Genomic DNA, 18633 nt, shown 5'->3' with positions numbered 1-18633 from the left:
ACACCAACCTGACACCAAAAAACCCCAAACATACTCAAACGGACTGTACTGATTGCACAGATATGTAAAGATAAAAGGTAGAGAACACGGTCCAGAATCAGCAAACCCAACAAACTCAACTATACTCAACTGCAACTACGCTAGATTCTAAAAAACACTCCAAAATTAATCAAATAGTCAACAGCCTTCTACAGAAAACTACAATTACATGTAATTTCAACTCCTCTAGTACCTAGGGCAGCAACTGACCAATTTCACAAGCCTAACATACTGTCCCAATTTTCACTAGTCAATGCACAGCTGTTCCACAGCACATATAAAAGAGTTACAAATGTGTTTTTTTTTTTTTAATGTTACCTGCACATATGCACAACAGCATACTACAAACACCTGGGAGTTTACTGGCTGCCCACAGGCCCCATCTACAAAAATAAACTCAGAACTACTCTAGTAGTTATCTAATGAGGGTTATGAAAGCTCCTATGCCCTTTGACTTGAATGCAGCTCTCAACGCTTTCCAAAATTAAGGTCTTCTGTACGTGATGGGCTTCTCCCCTTTACTTTTCTTCCATTGGCCAGCACCCTTTTGTAAGTGACAAATCTTAGCTGCAACTGTTGACCCTTATTTCACCCTCAGAGAGGAAAATAATGTAATTGTAACCTACACAGAGGGAGGCATCTGCTTCCTAAATGTTCACAGCCAAACATTTTCATGATGGAAATGCTTCTGGAGTACTTAGCCACACAGAATCAAGCCTCCATACTTGAAAGTATTGCCTAGACCTCATACTTCTCAACCAAACAGCTTAATGAGCTACATGATCTTGAGACTATACTACAGAATAACAGTATGAAAATAAAATCTAAAAAAAAAAAAAAAATAAAATCCCAAAATTTTGCTTTACAAAAAGAGCCCAAAACCCTCTTTTCTATAAAACAGTATTTATAACAATCTTTACAGAGTCCAATAGGTTGAACAGAAGGTTACCACAGAAGAATGCACTTTGCAGATCACACTCTGACATTTTTGTCTATATTATCAGACTTCTTTTATCAGAATTGCTTTCTGTAATTGTTTGTATACATGTTTAACTGATTTTTGGGATTTATTACTTTTTCTCATTGTAACCATCACATGGCTAAAACATAGCAGAAGTTAGCCATGCAGAAGTTAAGAGCTCACTCTTTAGAAACATAGAAAATCAATTTAGACTTGAGGAATACTTAGTCATCAAGACCTTCAGTACAAAACTGTTGCCACACGCCGTCGGGGGCGTGCTGGGCGGCGAAAGCAGGGGCACAACCGTCCCCCTGCAAGCTCTGCAATTTCCAGTAATCGCTGGTCCGGCGCAGGGACAGATAACGATGACGCAGGTCTTTGGGGTAAAGGCTGGATGAGTTTAATAGGTGGACAAAACTAAAACCAAAGACCAAGCTGGGGGGTGAACAGAAGTTTTTATGCAGTAACTCAGGAGGAGGGGTGTAGGAACATTAACCAATGAGGGTAAAGCTGGGGAGTGGTCTAAGGTGGGACTAAACTATTATAAACCTATCAGGGGAAACAGGGGAGTGGAATAACACAAAGTAACAAATAGGGTGTCGAGTATAACAAAATACACAGGGAACACTCTGGAAAGAGGGGGTGGGACAAGGAGGATTGGCAGGGAGAGTTCTGGAAGAGGGGGCAGGGATGGGGAGGATTGACAACTTGGAAGGGAGGAGCTTAGGGATGGGCTTGGGAAGATTGACAACTGGGGAGAGGAGGGATTAGGGAAGGGAACAGAGGACAAACACAAATTTAACACAAAAACACACCATCACACAAAACCAAGAATCAGTTTGCCAAAAATCTGCTCTAGAATTAATCAGCTTGCTTCCTTCAGTCTTCTTTCTGAACTGAGGAAGGACAAGTGTCAAACCTGATACACTGCATGACAATGAGCCCTATGAATTAACACACCTCCTGTTTTGAAAAGCAGTAAATCTCAGGGTCGATAAAAGCACAAAGTAAACAAATTTCCCTCAGGGGTGATGAACTTAGGTTCTATACACAAAGACAAATGCTCAAAAAATTGTATCTACATAACACAACTTTCACAATCCTTACATACTCATTTCCTTTGAAACAGCTCTCAGGAGAGATAGATTTGATACTATTTGTAAATATACTGATGACTTAAGACTGTGTAGCACAAAAACTGGGAAACAAAATGGCACACAACAATTTTGTACTCACCTTTCCACCCCATACTCCACCCTCTCCAATTACAAAAGAATTCCTTCCACTGCCTTAAACTGATTTGCAAGTCCCCAGGTTGATACCAAGAGGAGCAATCCTCCTCCTCCTATTTCTGTTCCTTCTACTGTGCTGACTTAGCTGCTTGTGTTGACACACATGAAGTCTACTGAGAAACTCATTCTGTTTATTTTTTACTTGGTTCTGACTCACATCAGTTTCCTAATCCTACTCTGTCTGTAAATCTACGGGAGTAACTCAGGCTGGCACAAGGGGTGCAAACAGGATACTGAAGTAACAACCCCTTTCAGTGACAACATTGTCTCAGTTCAGCCTAAACTGACCATGACATCATAACCTGCATATCTGGGGCTGAAGGGTTTAAAAAACATGAGCAGAGAGACTAAGAAAGTCAAATACAAGTCTTAACTCTTCTGAATTGAAAATTCAATCAAAATGCATTTTTAAAAATGTATTACTAAAAACATTTCTTAAGGGGAGAAAGCCACATTCTTTTATAAAGCATGTAAAGTTCTGTAAGTAAAAATATGGCCACTCACAGCTTACAAAAATCCATCTGGATTTAGTTGTGCACAGATTCTGTTAGAACAGTTTTCAACCCGGGCAAGGACTGTATTTCCAATTCTTCAAAGCTAAACCAAGGCTTTAATTTTCAGGGCAGGTTCCTTCTCTTCGACCAGCTTCCAGATTTTTGTATTTTCAGTATTTTCACAAAGCCCTGAGATCTACTGTGCTTCTACAAAATTGACATTTAAACAGCTCTGGGCTCCCTTTACACCTTGGCCCTCAGCTGCACGTTAAGAGTACCACCACACCAACTTGCTCAGCTTTATTATGAAAGTGAATTCAGGGAGCTTTGAGAAGTAGTTAGAGTGACACATACTTTGTATTTGTGCAAGGATGCATTAAATAATGCCTGAAACTAGGCAAGATAGAATTCAATGTTAAAAAGAATTACTGAATAGCTACTTGAACAGTATGGATCCCAGGACAAAGAATTGTCTGGGGTTAAAAAACTACAAAATGCACAAAAAGGAACAAATAAAAATTCTAACATGTAATATTCTACACTTTGTAAAGTTAGTATTGTTTTAACAGCATGTTGCATTTAAGACATACATGCATTTCATAGTTGAAAGGGGTTTCATCTTTTAAACAGGAAGTCTGACCACACTCAAAACAGTCAACAGTCTTTCACCAAAATTCTAAGACCTCAAACAAGAAACTTTCCCTTAAATTATAGGAATAATTAAAATCACATTTCACTGATACTCCACATCCCTAGTATGCAATTATACTGTTTGATGAAAGTGTAACAGAAGACTTAAAGTAGTTTACTAAATTATTTACACATAACTTGAAATTATTAAAAATATTGTATACCATTTGGAAACTCATATATCAAAATTTAAAGGAAAGGATTCCTGGGAAGAAAATTAGGATTTCCCCCCCCCCCCCGCCTTATTTTGAAAGAAACTCCTGGAATTCTTCCCTACACTTCATACAGCACCAACCATGGCAGCATTCACATTAAAATTGCACTTTATTGTTTAAACTGCCCAGAAAAGCCTGACAAACTTCACGTTGATTAAACGTATTTCTCTAAGCCGTTGAGAAAAAAGAGGGAAGTTATTACAGCATTTTGAGAAGGTCAAATTGCATACGTAACCTAAAGGTTATATAGTAGTTAGGAGATCCAGATAGGATTTGATAGTCTTATTTTATTAATGAATTCTGACATGCAGTATTTAAAATACTTGTTCAGCATCTCAAACCTAGTGAAACATATTAAAGGGAAAAAGAAGCATGAAAGAAACCTGGATGGTAAAGCATTGAAGACTGATTAAGAGCCTCCTCCTCAACTGCTGAAACAATAACACTTTCCCGTACAATTCAAACAATCAAATTCTAATGAGTTTACCAATACAGGACCTCACTCAGAAAATACTTACTTTCCATTTCAGTTCTAAACATTGTTAACTCTTAGTCTCTATAAATTTATTTTGAAAAAATTCAACTGTATGTGAAGTAATGCCAGCTATGCACTGCTTGTGTCTTGTTTTTCTAAAGTTCATTCAGACTTCTAGGAGGACGATAGGAAAGGCCTGCAGTAATTTTGAAGGAAGTGCAATACACTGAAACTACTCAGTGCACACATTAAGTGTATGCTTATCCTCGCAGGGCATGTCACAAACCTCAAAACAACAAGAACATTTTATCACACAATAATACTAATCTAATCTTGATTTTTAGGTGTTTATTATGCTGAAAGTGAAGTAGAACAGTTTTGGAAAACTAAAAAATACAGGGAGGTGGAAGATTTGACTCCTAACAGTCATTTAAGAGTCAACACATCTGTGCAGCAACCAAAGTTCCAGTTCCCATTCACTAAAGGGAAACTGAATGTAAGAGAAGCCTTCACCTTCAGTTTTCAACAAACACAGTTTGAAACTTCAGTTCCTTCAGAACAACTAAAAGCATGTGTTTTAGTGTATTTTTACAGATCTGATTATGTTTATATATTTATTGTGAATGCAATTAATCCTTAATCTGTCAACTGAGGACTAAAAGAAGATAACTTGACTACTATAAATAAATATATATATATAAATCTTTATTTTGTAAATTAAAGTCTTGAGATTCTCTCTCTACTAAGTTGTACAGTACAATAGATGTCACTGGTAACATCAGGATCATATGTGTTTCGAAGACATACTACTTTTAAAGACCTTGTAGAATAAAAAAATAACTGGAAGACAAAAAAAATAGAAACAACACCTCATATATTAACAGAAGATCTTCGCTTCATAAAATAAGCTCAGGTTAAAGATGTGGAAAAAAAAAATATTTTAACAACTAGTTAATACCAGTGTACATTTGATCAACATCTGCAAACAAAGAAGGCAATTTTCTGCACAACCTTATGAACAGTTAAGTTAAATATGGGGATAGTGAACTACTAAGAGCAGCAAAGCTGTTTCCTGAAGGTTACATTTTTACAGATCTCTTCCATTTGAGCTGATGATCATTTCTCGCTCCCCAATTTATACTTTTTTCAAAGACTCAAGTGATCAGTTTCTGGTAGCTTGTTAAAAGCAAATCCTAACAACTAGAAAAGTGACATACTGGAGCAACCTTTGGACAAGAGCAGCAGAAACGAGAAACCCAGCTAGCTCTAAGGAGGTTAATGACATAGCTGACATACAAGAGGATTTACTCGTCCCTAAGTCCCCATCAGTCCTGCAGTGAGTATGGGAAAGAGCAGGCTTGCAAAACTTTCTCCTGTCCTTAACCTGTTCTTCCTCTTTCCAACTCTCACCACATCGGTCCCATTCAAAGGTTTGCCTCTTCACTACAGGGCCAGCACTGTCAAATTTAATCAGCTTCTTCGACCAACTTGGAGAAAATCCAGCCATAAATTCCAGCCTCTTCTGAGTTAGGGTCAAACTTCTAAGTTATAATATTCAGCGTATGACTGCCTTCCTTCTGTTACTCTTCCTGAGAATTTTTTAACTGAATATTTTTTTTCTTAGGATTTTTACAGCCACTCTCTTAACCAAAGTGGTATTTAGAACAGTACAGTAACAAAACTCATACAACTCATAATTGTGTTTTTAAAGTCTAACAACCCTCTAAACACCATGGTTTATAAACAAAGTAAACCAACTCTCTTTTCATAAACTTTTATCCAGTATGGAGTATGGATGTAAGAGGGGGAAAAAAAAGATAGACTACATGTCCAAAAGAAATAGAAGGCATTAAAAACAATGGATTCACACTTTGGTAGCATTCTCCTCAAGGACTAAAATGTACAAGTCTAAAAACTGGAAATTATAAAACCTTTTTTTTGAATAACAAATGCAAGTGGCCTTGGGAGTTTATCATTCATTGACCACTCTTGTAGTAGTGATCTTCATGCAAGAACAGGTTTATAATATTTAGCTTCAATTTAAAACTTACCAAACAATGAGCACAGTTTAATTCATAAATTTGTCTTCCTTTTAAATTTCAGTCCCAGAGATACTCCTTCAGAAAAGTAAGCTCCTGCCTAACTTTCACCTTCCTGAAAGCACTCTGTACTACTCTGTAACACTCAATTATAACATTAAGTTCAGGAAAAGAAAATAATCTGGTCATTATCATCAACAGACTGTAAAAGAACTACCAAAATGCTCCATGTCACAATGTCAGAGTATCAGTCACTGTCCCTACATACCAGCTCTCTCCCTCTCCCCAAAATCACACATCAAACCTGAGATCCAGCAAATTTTATCTGAAGGCCATTAAACAAGCATTATTTCTTTATTCAACTGACAGTTAACAGGAATGCTTGAAGCCACTACATAATCTAAGTAGACACAAATGCTCATTTTGACTTCAAAAAATGCTCACTCATTTTTATCTCCAAGTTTTCTTCACCACTATCAATATAATTCAACTGAGGAATTACAATCGTTCCATTCAAATATCAATTGCCATCACATAAGATAATCAAACAGCCAAGTAAAACATAAGCAGCAAAAGTAATACTTACTAGTTATAAACACTATTCTATCGGGAGTCTGAACACCATATTTCAACTGCATTTAGTAAGGAGGTTAAGTAATCCATGAAACATGTTTGAAAGCAAGCTCCAAAGACTTTAAGGTAGTCATGTTCCTAATAATAATTTAAGAAAGCTCTGCAAGCAAACACAAACTAATACTCTTTATAATTCAGACTGACAATATAAGTATTCTTCCTCAAAGAACTTCCTGAAGTTCGAGTCACAAAGTAAAACTAATAATCCTCAATATATTTTCTTAACAGCCTTTCTATGGAATTTTAAATTATTTGGAATTGGAATTTAATATTTAAATTATATGGAATTTTAACTAATTTGTTTCAAATTAGTTTTTCCAATAAATAAAATAAAAGTGTTCATGTGCCTTTTACAGAAAAAAAGTTTATACAAGGTGATCACCCATCACATGATGTGTTTACCCAGCTGGACACTTTGTCCAAAACAATCCTATGAGAGACAGTACCAAAAACTTAACTGAAATCCAAAAGGATTACATCAGCTGGCTTTACTTGATCAACAAGGTGGGCTACCCGGTCATAGAAGGAAACCACGTGTGATAAGCAGGATTTTCCTCTCATGAAGCCATGCTGGCTGCGACCAGTGACTGTATTGTCTTTCAGGTGTTTTTCAGTGGCTCCCAGGATAAACTTCTCCATGATGGTACCAGTCACTGAAGAGGGATTGACAGGCCTGTTGTGACCAGGGTAATCCTTCTTGAAAACTGGGATGCTAGTCAGCTTCTAGTCAACTGGCACATCTCCAGATGTCAGCCAAAAATTAGCATTTTTTTCACAGATGAAAATGAATTCTTACTGGACTATCATTTCATAAGAAATTATTGCAGGTTTGCACTTTTAAAATCCATTAAGTCCTGGTATTTTCCAAATGTCTGTGCTGGAAAAAGCCCACAACACGGCTTCAATTCCAATGCCAAAAGCTGATTCTTGTTAAAAATATTAGCTACCAACTCTCAGTATTCCCTCTGTCAATTAACAAGACTGTATACAGCACTTCCTATGTAAATTTTCTATTTTTAAACATTTTGTACATTATTCCAGTATGAACTGCTTAGGAGATGCAAAGCTTGTGAGCATTACCTTCTCTGCAGAAAAACTAATGAAAACAAAGACAAGCTTTTGGAGAAGTATGAGTCAAGTCACCAGGTTCGACAACCAACAGCAAAATACCCTGTAACCACAGATTACATAGTGTTTCAAACACTTGAGAAATACTCTTGGACATCACAGGCCATGTCACCACAATACAGCATGTATTCTGAGAACATTTGGCATCATCATTGATGTCATTTATTAATGACATGTTCTACATAAAGTAATACTAAAATAATGCCTAAAGAAATTTCACTTCACATTGAAGCCTCCAAAGTAGTTGTCTGTCCAGACCCAAACTCTCACATTTAACCATGCAACAATAATCAGAGATTCAAAAGAAACTGTTGAATATGCTTTTATCTTCTCTCTATAGTACTGAAATATAAATAATAAGGGTGCTCAAAATAGGTCTGCAATTTTCACATAATGCTATGGAATGTCCCCAACTTACAGTACAAACTGATTGCAAAAAACAGACTGAAGTGCAATGGAACAAGAACAACTGTAAGGAAAATTCTTCAAGAAAGGTCAGGATTACTTTGCAATTGTTGAGTCTCAGAACTTACACTGCAAGTGTTCTTGCACATTTTCTTCGACCTTTAATTTTTCAAGAACAGCTTCCTGCCCTGGACAGGCATATTCAACAATCCAGCAACAAACTATCAAACTACCTGTTCTTTGATACTTGCTTTCTATAACCTCTTGAGGTCTCTGCTTTAGTTATTACACAAAAAGGTCATTGCCTGTCCTAGTAGAACTAGCTATGTTAACTACATTCCACCTATTAGAGCACTGGCTTCCCTCTCATTTAACCAAGAAATCCCTTAGTTCCCTCAGTTCCACGAGTCCAGTCCTTCATTTAAGTGTGATACTTTAAGAAAAAGCATGGAAAGAACACACAAACTCAACAACAGTAGATTAGACTACAGTAATAGATAGCTTCTTGTGAATCCATTTCAATTTCCTCTGTGTCTCCATGCAGAAAGATTCATAAATTTGCATTGTATAAAAATTACGTCAGTATGTTTTACACTTGCTGCCTGATTCTCTGTCTGTTCTACCAAAACAAAATACAAAAACTCCAAAAAACTAAAGATCAAAATAAAACAAAACCACCCCAAAAAATGCCCACACAAAGAAAACAAGAAACAACAACAAAAAGCAGTTACCCAGCTTCCCACATGTATCTATCACACTCTCACTGGGATTTATTTTTTTTTAAGGTGAAGTTCCAGTCTGCTCTGTCATATCCCTTAAATGAAACTATTTTCTACTGTAAATTAAAAAAACCTCTGAATAAGTCTAAAACCCAGTGAGGCACCTAATAAGGCTACCTCTCAGACTGCTTTTTAATTTAGCAAGAAGACTGAATTCTAAACGGTCTTCAAGATGTTATTTCCAGACCTCAAACTGGTATTATGTCAAATTTTCAGCATTCTTTTCAAAATTGTTACTAAACAATGAGACATTATATTACCATGTTGATTCTGCCAGTTCTGCACAGATCAGAACACAGAAATCAGTTCCCAATTTCTGTATTTATAGCTCCCTTACAGCACTTATAAAGCCAAGGATTATTCAGGGGTTTTATTAATTTCTTTTAGCAGGAAATTCACAGAAGTTTTGGAAGACAACTCAGCATGACTATTTCAGCACAAGTTCATCTTCAGTTGCAGTTGCTCATTCTGTCATTATCATCTCTATTTTCTGTATTCCTCCTAAATGCTTGAATCTTGCAAGTAACATCTTTGAAACAAAATCCAAAAGCAGTTACACTCCTTGGACCATCACTACCTAAACGGATTCACATACAGTCTTTTAAACCACTTGACATTTTTGGGAATACATTTTGCTAGTAAAAGAAATTTCTTTCCAATAATGTCACAACTACAACTAATAAGACTAATTATATATATACACCAAAAGACAGTATTTGAATTCAGTTAAATTAAAAATATCTTCACTGTCAGCACCACTATGCTGGCATATTATTCCATTAACATGAAGCTACTTTTGACAAAATGCCACATTTGGAGCTTCATTAGATAGTTAATACTAAATAGAAATTAGAATATTAAGCTAATTCTCTTTACTATTATTAGTATTTGTAGTACAAGAGCACATAAGTAAGAGTGAAGTGTGGAAGGTTCTTATGGTCACTATAGAGTTCAAAGGAAAGGGAGGATTTGCAGTGTAGCAAACATCCTCAAGAATGTACCCTTCCTCTCCAAAATCAGGAACACCTATTTGTTATTTAGGAATAAAGACAAAAGCATAATCCACAGCAGACTGTGAACACAGTGATCTGACTTAGGCTGTTCTAGTGATGAACACATGTCAAGTGTTCACCAGTAGCACACATTCCTAAGGGACAAAGAATTAATAAAGTCTTTGAATGTAAGAAGTCATACATATAAAAAAGTATATATACATATATATAAAAAAAGAACAATCTTACAGAATGTACAGAGCTTTGCCTTAAGGCAATGGCAACACTGACAATAACAAAATTTAATATAATCAAGTTAATGGATTTAAAGTTATGGAAGAGTCAGACAGTTAAAATAAAAGTGTATAATGCATGACAGAAAGTTGACAAGGAGCAGGTATTTTGCACCTCCTAAATGTTAATCTGGCTTCCTGGCACAGAACATCACCGCTAATTTACACCACTTCACCAGGGAGTTAACAGAGACAGTAGTCCTGCCTTCTACCAATACAACTGTACTAACCTTCCTGAAGATATGAAATAGGTGTTATAAAATTTGTAAACCTGTTTAAATGCTCTGCTTAAACTTTCTTCTGAGACTTCTGTTTGCCAAAGCAGGATCTTTTCTTTTCCCAGGGTCTCAAGGCGTATAGCAACATTCTGTTCCAGCACGCTGGGGTCTCATCCTCAAGGAATGCAAACCACCACAGTTAGAAGTTAAATACTGGAGTCAAGCATTCTCCAGCTTCTTGTAGTGGTCATTGGCATAAAGTCAAGGGACTTTCTTTGGGGTTTTTTCCTTCTAGGAGGAGTACTATAGGATCATCAACCTCAAATTTGGCAGCAGTTAAGAAGTGAAAAGAAAACAAGGTGAACAACCGGAAGAAATTTTAGAGCAATCAACCCATTTAAATATATAATCAGAAAGACCTTCAGCATCTGGACTTACTGAAGGTCATTCTCTATTTCAGGATCATTTCAATTAGCATTCAGCGAAGCACTTTTTCTTTCAGAATGTTACAGCCAACACATGCAGGATTTTTGCATTGTCAACAGCAGGCTACCTCTAATCAGACATTTTTATAAAGATACTATAGTGGATACTGTAGAAAAACCTACAGATAAATTTATGCTTAAATTTATGCTGTACCTTCAGGACTGGTCCTGAAGAACAGCCAGCTTCATAACTGGTTCTTAATACGTGTTGGAGTTGCACTGATAAAGGCAAAGAAGATAAAGAAGATATCATTAAACAAGTATCCTGCTGAGCATGGCTTAGGATAATTCAAGAACAGTCTGAGTGACAACAAGTAATGATAATCAGATAGGCAAACAAAGCTCTTGCAAGTCATACATTTGTCCTGAAGATCCATCAAATCACTGGAGGATCCAACTTCCCTAGCCACTCTCTTCATCAGTTAGGAAAAATAAATTCATTATCTCATTTTCCTAATTTCTTAAATGACAAGAAGGATTAAGAACACCCACCACTACCTCAAAACCTACTTTCAGCATGAAATAAATAATTACACCCACAGATACTTCAACCCTCTCAAAAAATTCTTCGAAATGAGATTTCCCCAAGAGCTATTAAATATGCACAGGTAAAATTACAATGAAACTAAGAAGTAAAATGCATGCCCAGTGTTTAAAAAAAGAAGTAAATTCTTCACCAGGAAGTGTTATATAACTTATCTGCCACATACTTCTACACTGTGCCTAAAAGAAAACATCACCAGAGAAACTGTTATAAAATGACAGTTCTGTGCACTGACTCTAAGTAAGAGTATTATTATTGCAAATAATCATTTATGAAAAGGCAATTACACAGTAAAAAACACTTTTATACCAAGCGTTGCTAGAAGGGAGTTATTTAGAAACAATATTCTAGAGAAAGTTACACAACTACTACACTGACCAGTATCCCGTACATAAACCTCAGAGCTATCCAGGTATTTCCTGTTCCTGTTTTTACATGGAGCTTAATGTTACTCCATGTCCTGCATTCTTTTATTGTTTTGCCTCCATGAGGTGAATACTGCAAGAAAATTTTATAGAAATGTTAAAGATCTAAATCAAAAATAAGATTGGAAGAATGAGGTTATCCATATAAAAAAAGAAAGCATCTCTGCACACTTTAATTTGGAAGTCCTGCCAAGAAGCCTATGAAGAAAGACAGTACTTACCCAGACACACAGAAGAACAGACTTCCAAACTTCAGGGAACAGGCACCTGAAGTTTTACCAAGAAGTGCTGTGCTTGTTAATGCAGTTGACTAAACACCTATGGAAGCCACAGTAGGGAAACCCTTGATTAGGTCTAATTGCCCTCTACCTAAAATACACAGAACTCTCAATTCAGTGCTTTAAACTTAAAAGGAACTTAACTCCATAAAATACGTAGCTGTTTTCACCATTACCTTAGAAAAATGATTGATGAACAGAAGCTTCTGGGTTTTAACTTCTTATATGTACGCTATTTTATACAGAAAAAAATTGTCATTACAAAGAAGGTATTAAATACTCAAATATTTTATCATGTAAACATTAGTCATTTGGACCACTATGTACTTCTGCACACCTGCTACAGAAAGCACCTGAACAGTTTGCACAAACAGAAGTTAGACAGTTCTGATGCATGCATTACCCATACAGCTCCTGGCATTTACAACTATCACAAATAAGAATGCTGAGCAACTTCTTACTACCTACTTCATTTCATTTTCAGTCAGTGTTAATCTAGTATCCCTTGGGTTTTTTTTAAGATTGATTTAGATTTAGTTTCATAATAAATACAGAGATTCACCTGTAAGATCCAATGGAATATCAGTTTATTAATTTATCATATTCCAACTATCTAGAATACAATTGACAAACAACCATGTGGTTAAAAGACACCATGCATTTCACAACAGCAGCATCTGAATTTCCTGCCTTAACTTTGCATATTACAAAACAATTAATGCTCCTGATATCAATCAGGGATTGTTTTTTAAGAAAAAGAGTATTGAAACAGCATCAAAACAGCACTAGATATACTGTCAAACAATCAAATCAAAGTATTTTCCTGCCCATGGCAGAGAAGTTAAAACCATATGATCTTTAACATTCCTTCAAGCTCAAACTGCTATATGACTCCATTTCAAAGCTACCTTATTGGTCAAGAGAATACAAGAACAGCTTGCCTAATCAGACCAATAGATCCCCAGCCTCAGTATGCCACTTGTAACCACGGGCTAACAGGCAGTTCCACAGGACTAGCATAAAGAAAAAAGAATAAATCTCACAAAACATTTCAAATCTTAAAATAGCTGTAAATCAAAAAGACAGTATCTTTTAGACACCCACAGGAAATTTCCTTCCATGAACATATCCAAAAACTTTCTGACCCATGAAAATGTTAGCATTTACAACAGTCCCTGCACAAAATGCCACTAATTCCTGAAAAGCCAGGGGTTTTTGTTGATTTTTTTTTGTTTGTTTGTTTTTTTTTAATACTAATTTTTACTGTATGCCCCCTAGTTGCTGAGAGAGATTGTGGCTAACAAACTAAGAACCATTCTATAATCCTCATAACCACTTCTACTTGCAATCTATCATCAAAACAAATTTTTTGCAAGCCAAAAGCAAGGCAAAATCTATTATGAAAATAATTAACTGTCCCTCCAAGTTTAAGAGAAACATTCCCCACATTATCCTCATCCCTCCTTCAAACCTGTAAAAAGCTAAAACAAGGAACATACAGGTAAGTATTTCAGCTATTGATTCCTGCTACACTTTGGAAATGCTGAAGTACAGCATGACTGCATATACACTCTGAACATTATCTCATTTTGTTCATGATATCAACACTTTTACATATGTTATCTGAAGATACATTTCTTTTTTAAAGAACATCCTGTATAAAATTCCTTCAATGAGTCTGCTCCGTCATTCCCAGCAGAAAGGGAAGCGGGGAGGCATGCAAGTAAAATCTGAAATCTATAGGTTTTGGTGCTCTGGGATTTTTAAACACCTAGATAAAGAATATTAGAAACTATGCTTCCATAATGTCTCTGAATATTTGGGAAAAAAATCAATTGTAAAATAAGATAAACTAGGAACTTCAGTTGTGCACCAGCAAAGGTGTCATTTTATAGGACAGAAAATGTATTAACAGTCATAGTAATCTTTATGCACACTTAAATTACTTGAGAGGCTGTATAACGTGTAAACCAAAATTGCATATATTCTGTTCTGAGTGTTTATGTTTCTTAATTATTCTACCTATTCATTAAAGCATGTGGAAGTAGCATCTACTAGCAATTCTCTCCCAACATATTCTTGTGTGATTCTGAAGTATCAGAGAATATTCAATCTAGTTTTCATCTAGTTCAGAAAACCTGAATAAACTGCACAATTAAGACTTCTATTCCAGACAAGCATTATCAGCTTGCAAGCCCCATAAGAAAGTGGATCTCTCAATTGTGGATCTCCCAAAGTTACAAGTTTTCCTATGATACTCCTTTTTTGACACAACTTTATCTTCCTTAAGAGTTTCTGTGCATCTCTACAGTGTTTTCCCATCCAAGTTTCTTTTTCTTTTAGGATACTATGGAGTCACTTGTCCTTGAACAAAGGGTTATTTCTAACAAATACGTAACATTCAACTCCTCTAAAGTGCATGCATGTCTTAGAAAAGACCATTTATCTCAGCATAACAGCTGGTCATTATTGACCAACATCAAGGTCATTAGACTGGCAGATCAAAGTTACATTGCTACAGTGAAAATCTTTCAGTTCACTAAATAGTGAACAGATTGTGTCCATTATTTGCAGTGAAGAAGACACTGCACGCCAGACAGCTTATTTTCAACACAGCAACAAATGGAAGCTTGAGAAGTCACTGCAGCAGCCAGTATTACAAGGAAAAGGAAAGAAGTGCACTATGTTTCAAGTACTGCACTCCTGATATTTGACATTTCTGTACTTGATACTGGTTTGCACAGAGATTTGTCTAATGATTATGCTGCTTCACTTCTGCAAATAAGCAGAACAGCATGCACCTGAGAAGTTGGCAAGATAGCATAAAACTATTAACATTTTAGATTCAAAGACTGATGTAAATGTAGGTCTCAATCTACCAGTACAAGACTTCAGATCCAAAAGGCTTGAGCCCCTCTATCAGTCATTACAGCCATGGCATAAACCCCAACCCAATGAAGCACCATGTGCTTTATTTATAAAAATGTGTCCCATAGGTGGAACAACAACAACAAAAAAAGTCATTACAAGGACCCAGAAAGAATAAACTGTTATTGCGGATCCTCTCTCCCTTCACTATTACCCCTCTATGCAAAGAGCACTCTAGTAGGGATGCCAATTCCTCCAGTCACTAGAACTACACATGTAAAGAAAGGGGGTGGGTGGATAAACCACATAGGAGGCCCATTACTTCATACCACAGATAAGAAAGTATCTTCTTCAGAATAATAAATTCTTCTATTCAGAACACATAAATGAAATCATACATATTGCTAGGTCATTTTCTTTTTCCATACTTTTTATAAAACATCTTTAGCAAAGTTATAAAGAACTTGCAATGGCCAGCACTGAGAAGCACCGTTTATAGAGTTTACTGTCATCTTGAAAGAATGAAGAAATAACAATGAAATTACCTGCATCAGGAGAGTTGCAGCTAAATCATCCAACACCCACTTCCACATAAATTATCTACTGTCATGCTATGGAATTCCTGTCTTCCTTTCAACCCAGGAGGCCTCTATCATCAAAAAACTCACACCTGACATATGATTAACATTCTCCTTAGCTTCAAGGGACAAAACTGTTGTTTGGGGTCCAAACTATTACAGCTTTACTGGCCACAAAATATGCTGTTACTTCACAAATTAAGTTGCAGAACAAACCAAAAACCCCACAGACCTAGAAAACATCTATCTCCAAAAAATATTCACAACACATTCCTGTATCAATCTTCACTATTGCATAGGCTGAGACCTAAAATCCAAGGGCAATGTCCTCTCCCCCTTCAACCCTGGGCTTCCGAAGTAATAAAAAAACCAACCAATAACACCCTTGTGCATAGGCACTGTGCAGCAACTCTGCTGTCTCAGTCCCATGACATTTGCACACGTATGTCAATCAACACATACATAATCATGGTCAGAACTGCTACCATACCTCCACAGACATGCAGAAGAAATGGTATGGCCGTGGATAACAAACAGCAACTACAAACAAAAAGCAGCAGAGCTGGCTAAGAGTGCATCAGGCCACGTGAGTTCAGAGAAGCACTTCATCAGTCAGACACAACTTTTCAAGTCTCCGGAGTACTCTTCATGTTAGGGTACAGCAGTACCTTGTTTTAAAGTAACAAGCTCACACCTAAAACAAATATTTCAAGGTGGTTTTGTCTGGTAATGAATAACACTAAGGAACTTATTTATAAATGTAACACTGTATCACTGAGATGCTAGAGAAAACAGGAGAAACAGCCAATTGCTCTCCACTAAAAACACCCACCCATGTTCACCATGGATTTTAAATTCAGCCATTTCACGGGGTTTAAAAGAGTAAGACTTGCAGTAAGTGAAAAAAACAGTAAAACCCCTTCAATTGTGATTTTGTGTTTTAATTATTTCTTAATTATAGTTGTAACAAAAATAGTGCCAAATACATGCTTATTACAGAGCCAAGAAGTTCCTAAAGAATTGCCCAGGATCAGATATACTTCTTGGTTCCGAAACCCAAAAGGAAATGCCTTGCAACCGCCGGCTGCTGTTGCAGTGCAATTTGATGGACTGCTACTTCAAGATCATAAACATTCACTCAGTACAAAAATCACAAAAAAAAATTTTGGAAGATACGAAGTCTGCTAACACTTTTTTATATTTTTATTACGTATACTTCTGTCCTATAAAAAGATAATGGCTCCAGTGTGGATACCTCCCATTCAGTGGATTTCGCAATCGGTTCATAAACTGGTAATAGTCTATGCATGATTTTTTTTTTTACTTGCAAAAATAATTAGTAAAATTATCCTATTACTAAAAGCAAACATTAGTCGCAAGAAATGTATATTGCAACTCCAACACTTGCTCTCTATCCTGGAAAGTTATTCAGTTTCCGTTCCTGAGGCGAAGCTGGTATTTTTTTGTATACTGAAATGACCACACCGCAGACTTATCGATTCCTCGCTCTTCTCCGATATGAAATCTCCAAAGAAGCGAGTCCGAAAGAAAGAAAGAACAGATTCGACCCGTCTCTAATTACATGCCTGGCTAAGTCTTTTACTTACGATTTACCTGAACTCCTTTTCCTCGTCCTGCCCTTGCCCGGGAGGCAGGGCCGCCTCCTAACTCCCCCTTTTCCCTCCAAAGCCAGAGCTCGCCGAGCTGCAAGGAGGCGTCAGTCCTCCCTCCCAGGCCCGGAGGCTCTTGCTGTCAGTAACCCGCACGGGGCCGAGGAGCCCCGGAGTCATTGTGCTGCAGGAGCCGACCGCAGCTGTCAAGGCGCAGCGCAGCTCGCTCCGCCGGCGGGTAGGAGGAGGGAGAGGGTCACAGCCCAGCGCCGCGGCAGCGCCCGCCCGCCCTTCCCCGGCCGCGCTCCGGGCCCCGCACCGCGGCTCCGGGCGAGCGGCCTCCGGGGCCGGGGCCGCTCCGGAGCCGGGCGGGCGCCATGCTACAAACCAAAATGGCTGCCCCGGGGAGGGAGCCCGGCTCGGGCCTCCGCCGGTACCGCCGCTCCGCCCGCCGGACCTCACCCAGGTACCGTCCCCGGGCCACGGCGACCGGCTCGGCCTCGGGGGCCCCGCGGACCCCGCTCGCCCAGGCAGCGCTGCCCCCGCACGCCGCGCACGGCCCGGCCCCCGGAGCCCGCCGGGCCAGTCCCAGATCGCCCTCGACCCCGGTACCTGGAGCTCGGCCCGCTCCACCTCCCAGTGCGCTCTCTCCATCTCGAAGCGAGCCCACTCGTGCTGGATGTAGTGCAGGATCCCCGGGATGGTGTAGTGCTGGGGCCGGGACAGCTCGGCGGGGCCCGCCGCCTCCTGACCGGCCGGGGCCGCGGGGCCCTGGGGCTGTGGCCCTCCTCCTCCGCCGGCTCCAGCCCCCACGCAGCCCCCACCAGACTGCAGGTTCATGTTCCCACCCGCCTGCGGCGGCGGCTGCTGTGGTCTCGGGGCGGCCGCCATCCCACCGCCTCCTCCGGCTCCTGGGTGCTCGTCCATTGTCTGCGGGGAGCCCTCCTCCTCGTCCCGCGGCGGGGGCCAGGAGCAGGGGCCGGGGAGGGGGCGAGCGGCGCTGGCTGGGGCGGGGAGGAGGGGGCGGGCCGGGCGGGGGGGCTGCGCCGAGCGGGTCCGGGTGTCAGCGCAGCGCGGAGCCGCCGCCAGCCGCCATTACAGCCCCGCGGCCCTCCCACCCTCCCACCCGGCCGGGCGGGGAGCGAGCGGCGCCTGCCGGGAAACCGCGGCCTGGCCTCCGCCGCCGCCTCCC

General features: G+C 38.9%; 1 protein-coding gene across 5 annotated transcripts in view; it reads right to left on the bottom strand.

Annotated features, from left to right (window-relative positions):
- The window catches only part of STRN3 (striatin 3), a 59894-nt gene extending 41276 nt beyond the window's left edge, over positions 1-18618 (bottom strand). Inside the window, exon 1 of one of the 5 annotated variants that reach the window (XM_053944909.1) lies at positions 18054-18618. In XM_053944909.1, the coding sequence (XP_053800884.1) occupies positions 18054-18368 (315 nt within the window). In that variant the 5' untranslated portion in view covers positions 18369-18618. Of the gene's footprint in view, positions 1-17445; positions 17657-18053 lie in introns of those variants that run through there. The other 4 variants (XM_053944908.1, XM_053944911.1, XM_053944912.1 and 1 more) reach the window with 4 other exon arrangements.
- Between the last annotated feature and the right edge of the window lie 15 nt (positions 18619-18633).

This window comes from Vidua chalybeata, chromosome 6, assembly GCF_026979565.1.
Source record: "Vidua chalybeata isolate OUT-0048 chromosome 6, bVidCha1 merged haplotype, whole genome shotgun sequence".
NCBI classification, from domain to species: domain Eukaryota; kingdom Metazoa; phylum Chordata; class Aves; order Passeriformes; family Viduidae; genus Vidua; species Vidua chalybeata.
The sequence above is the reverse complement of the archived record's forward strand: the minus strand, read 5'-3'. Positions and strand labels throughout refer to the sequence as shown.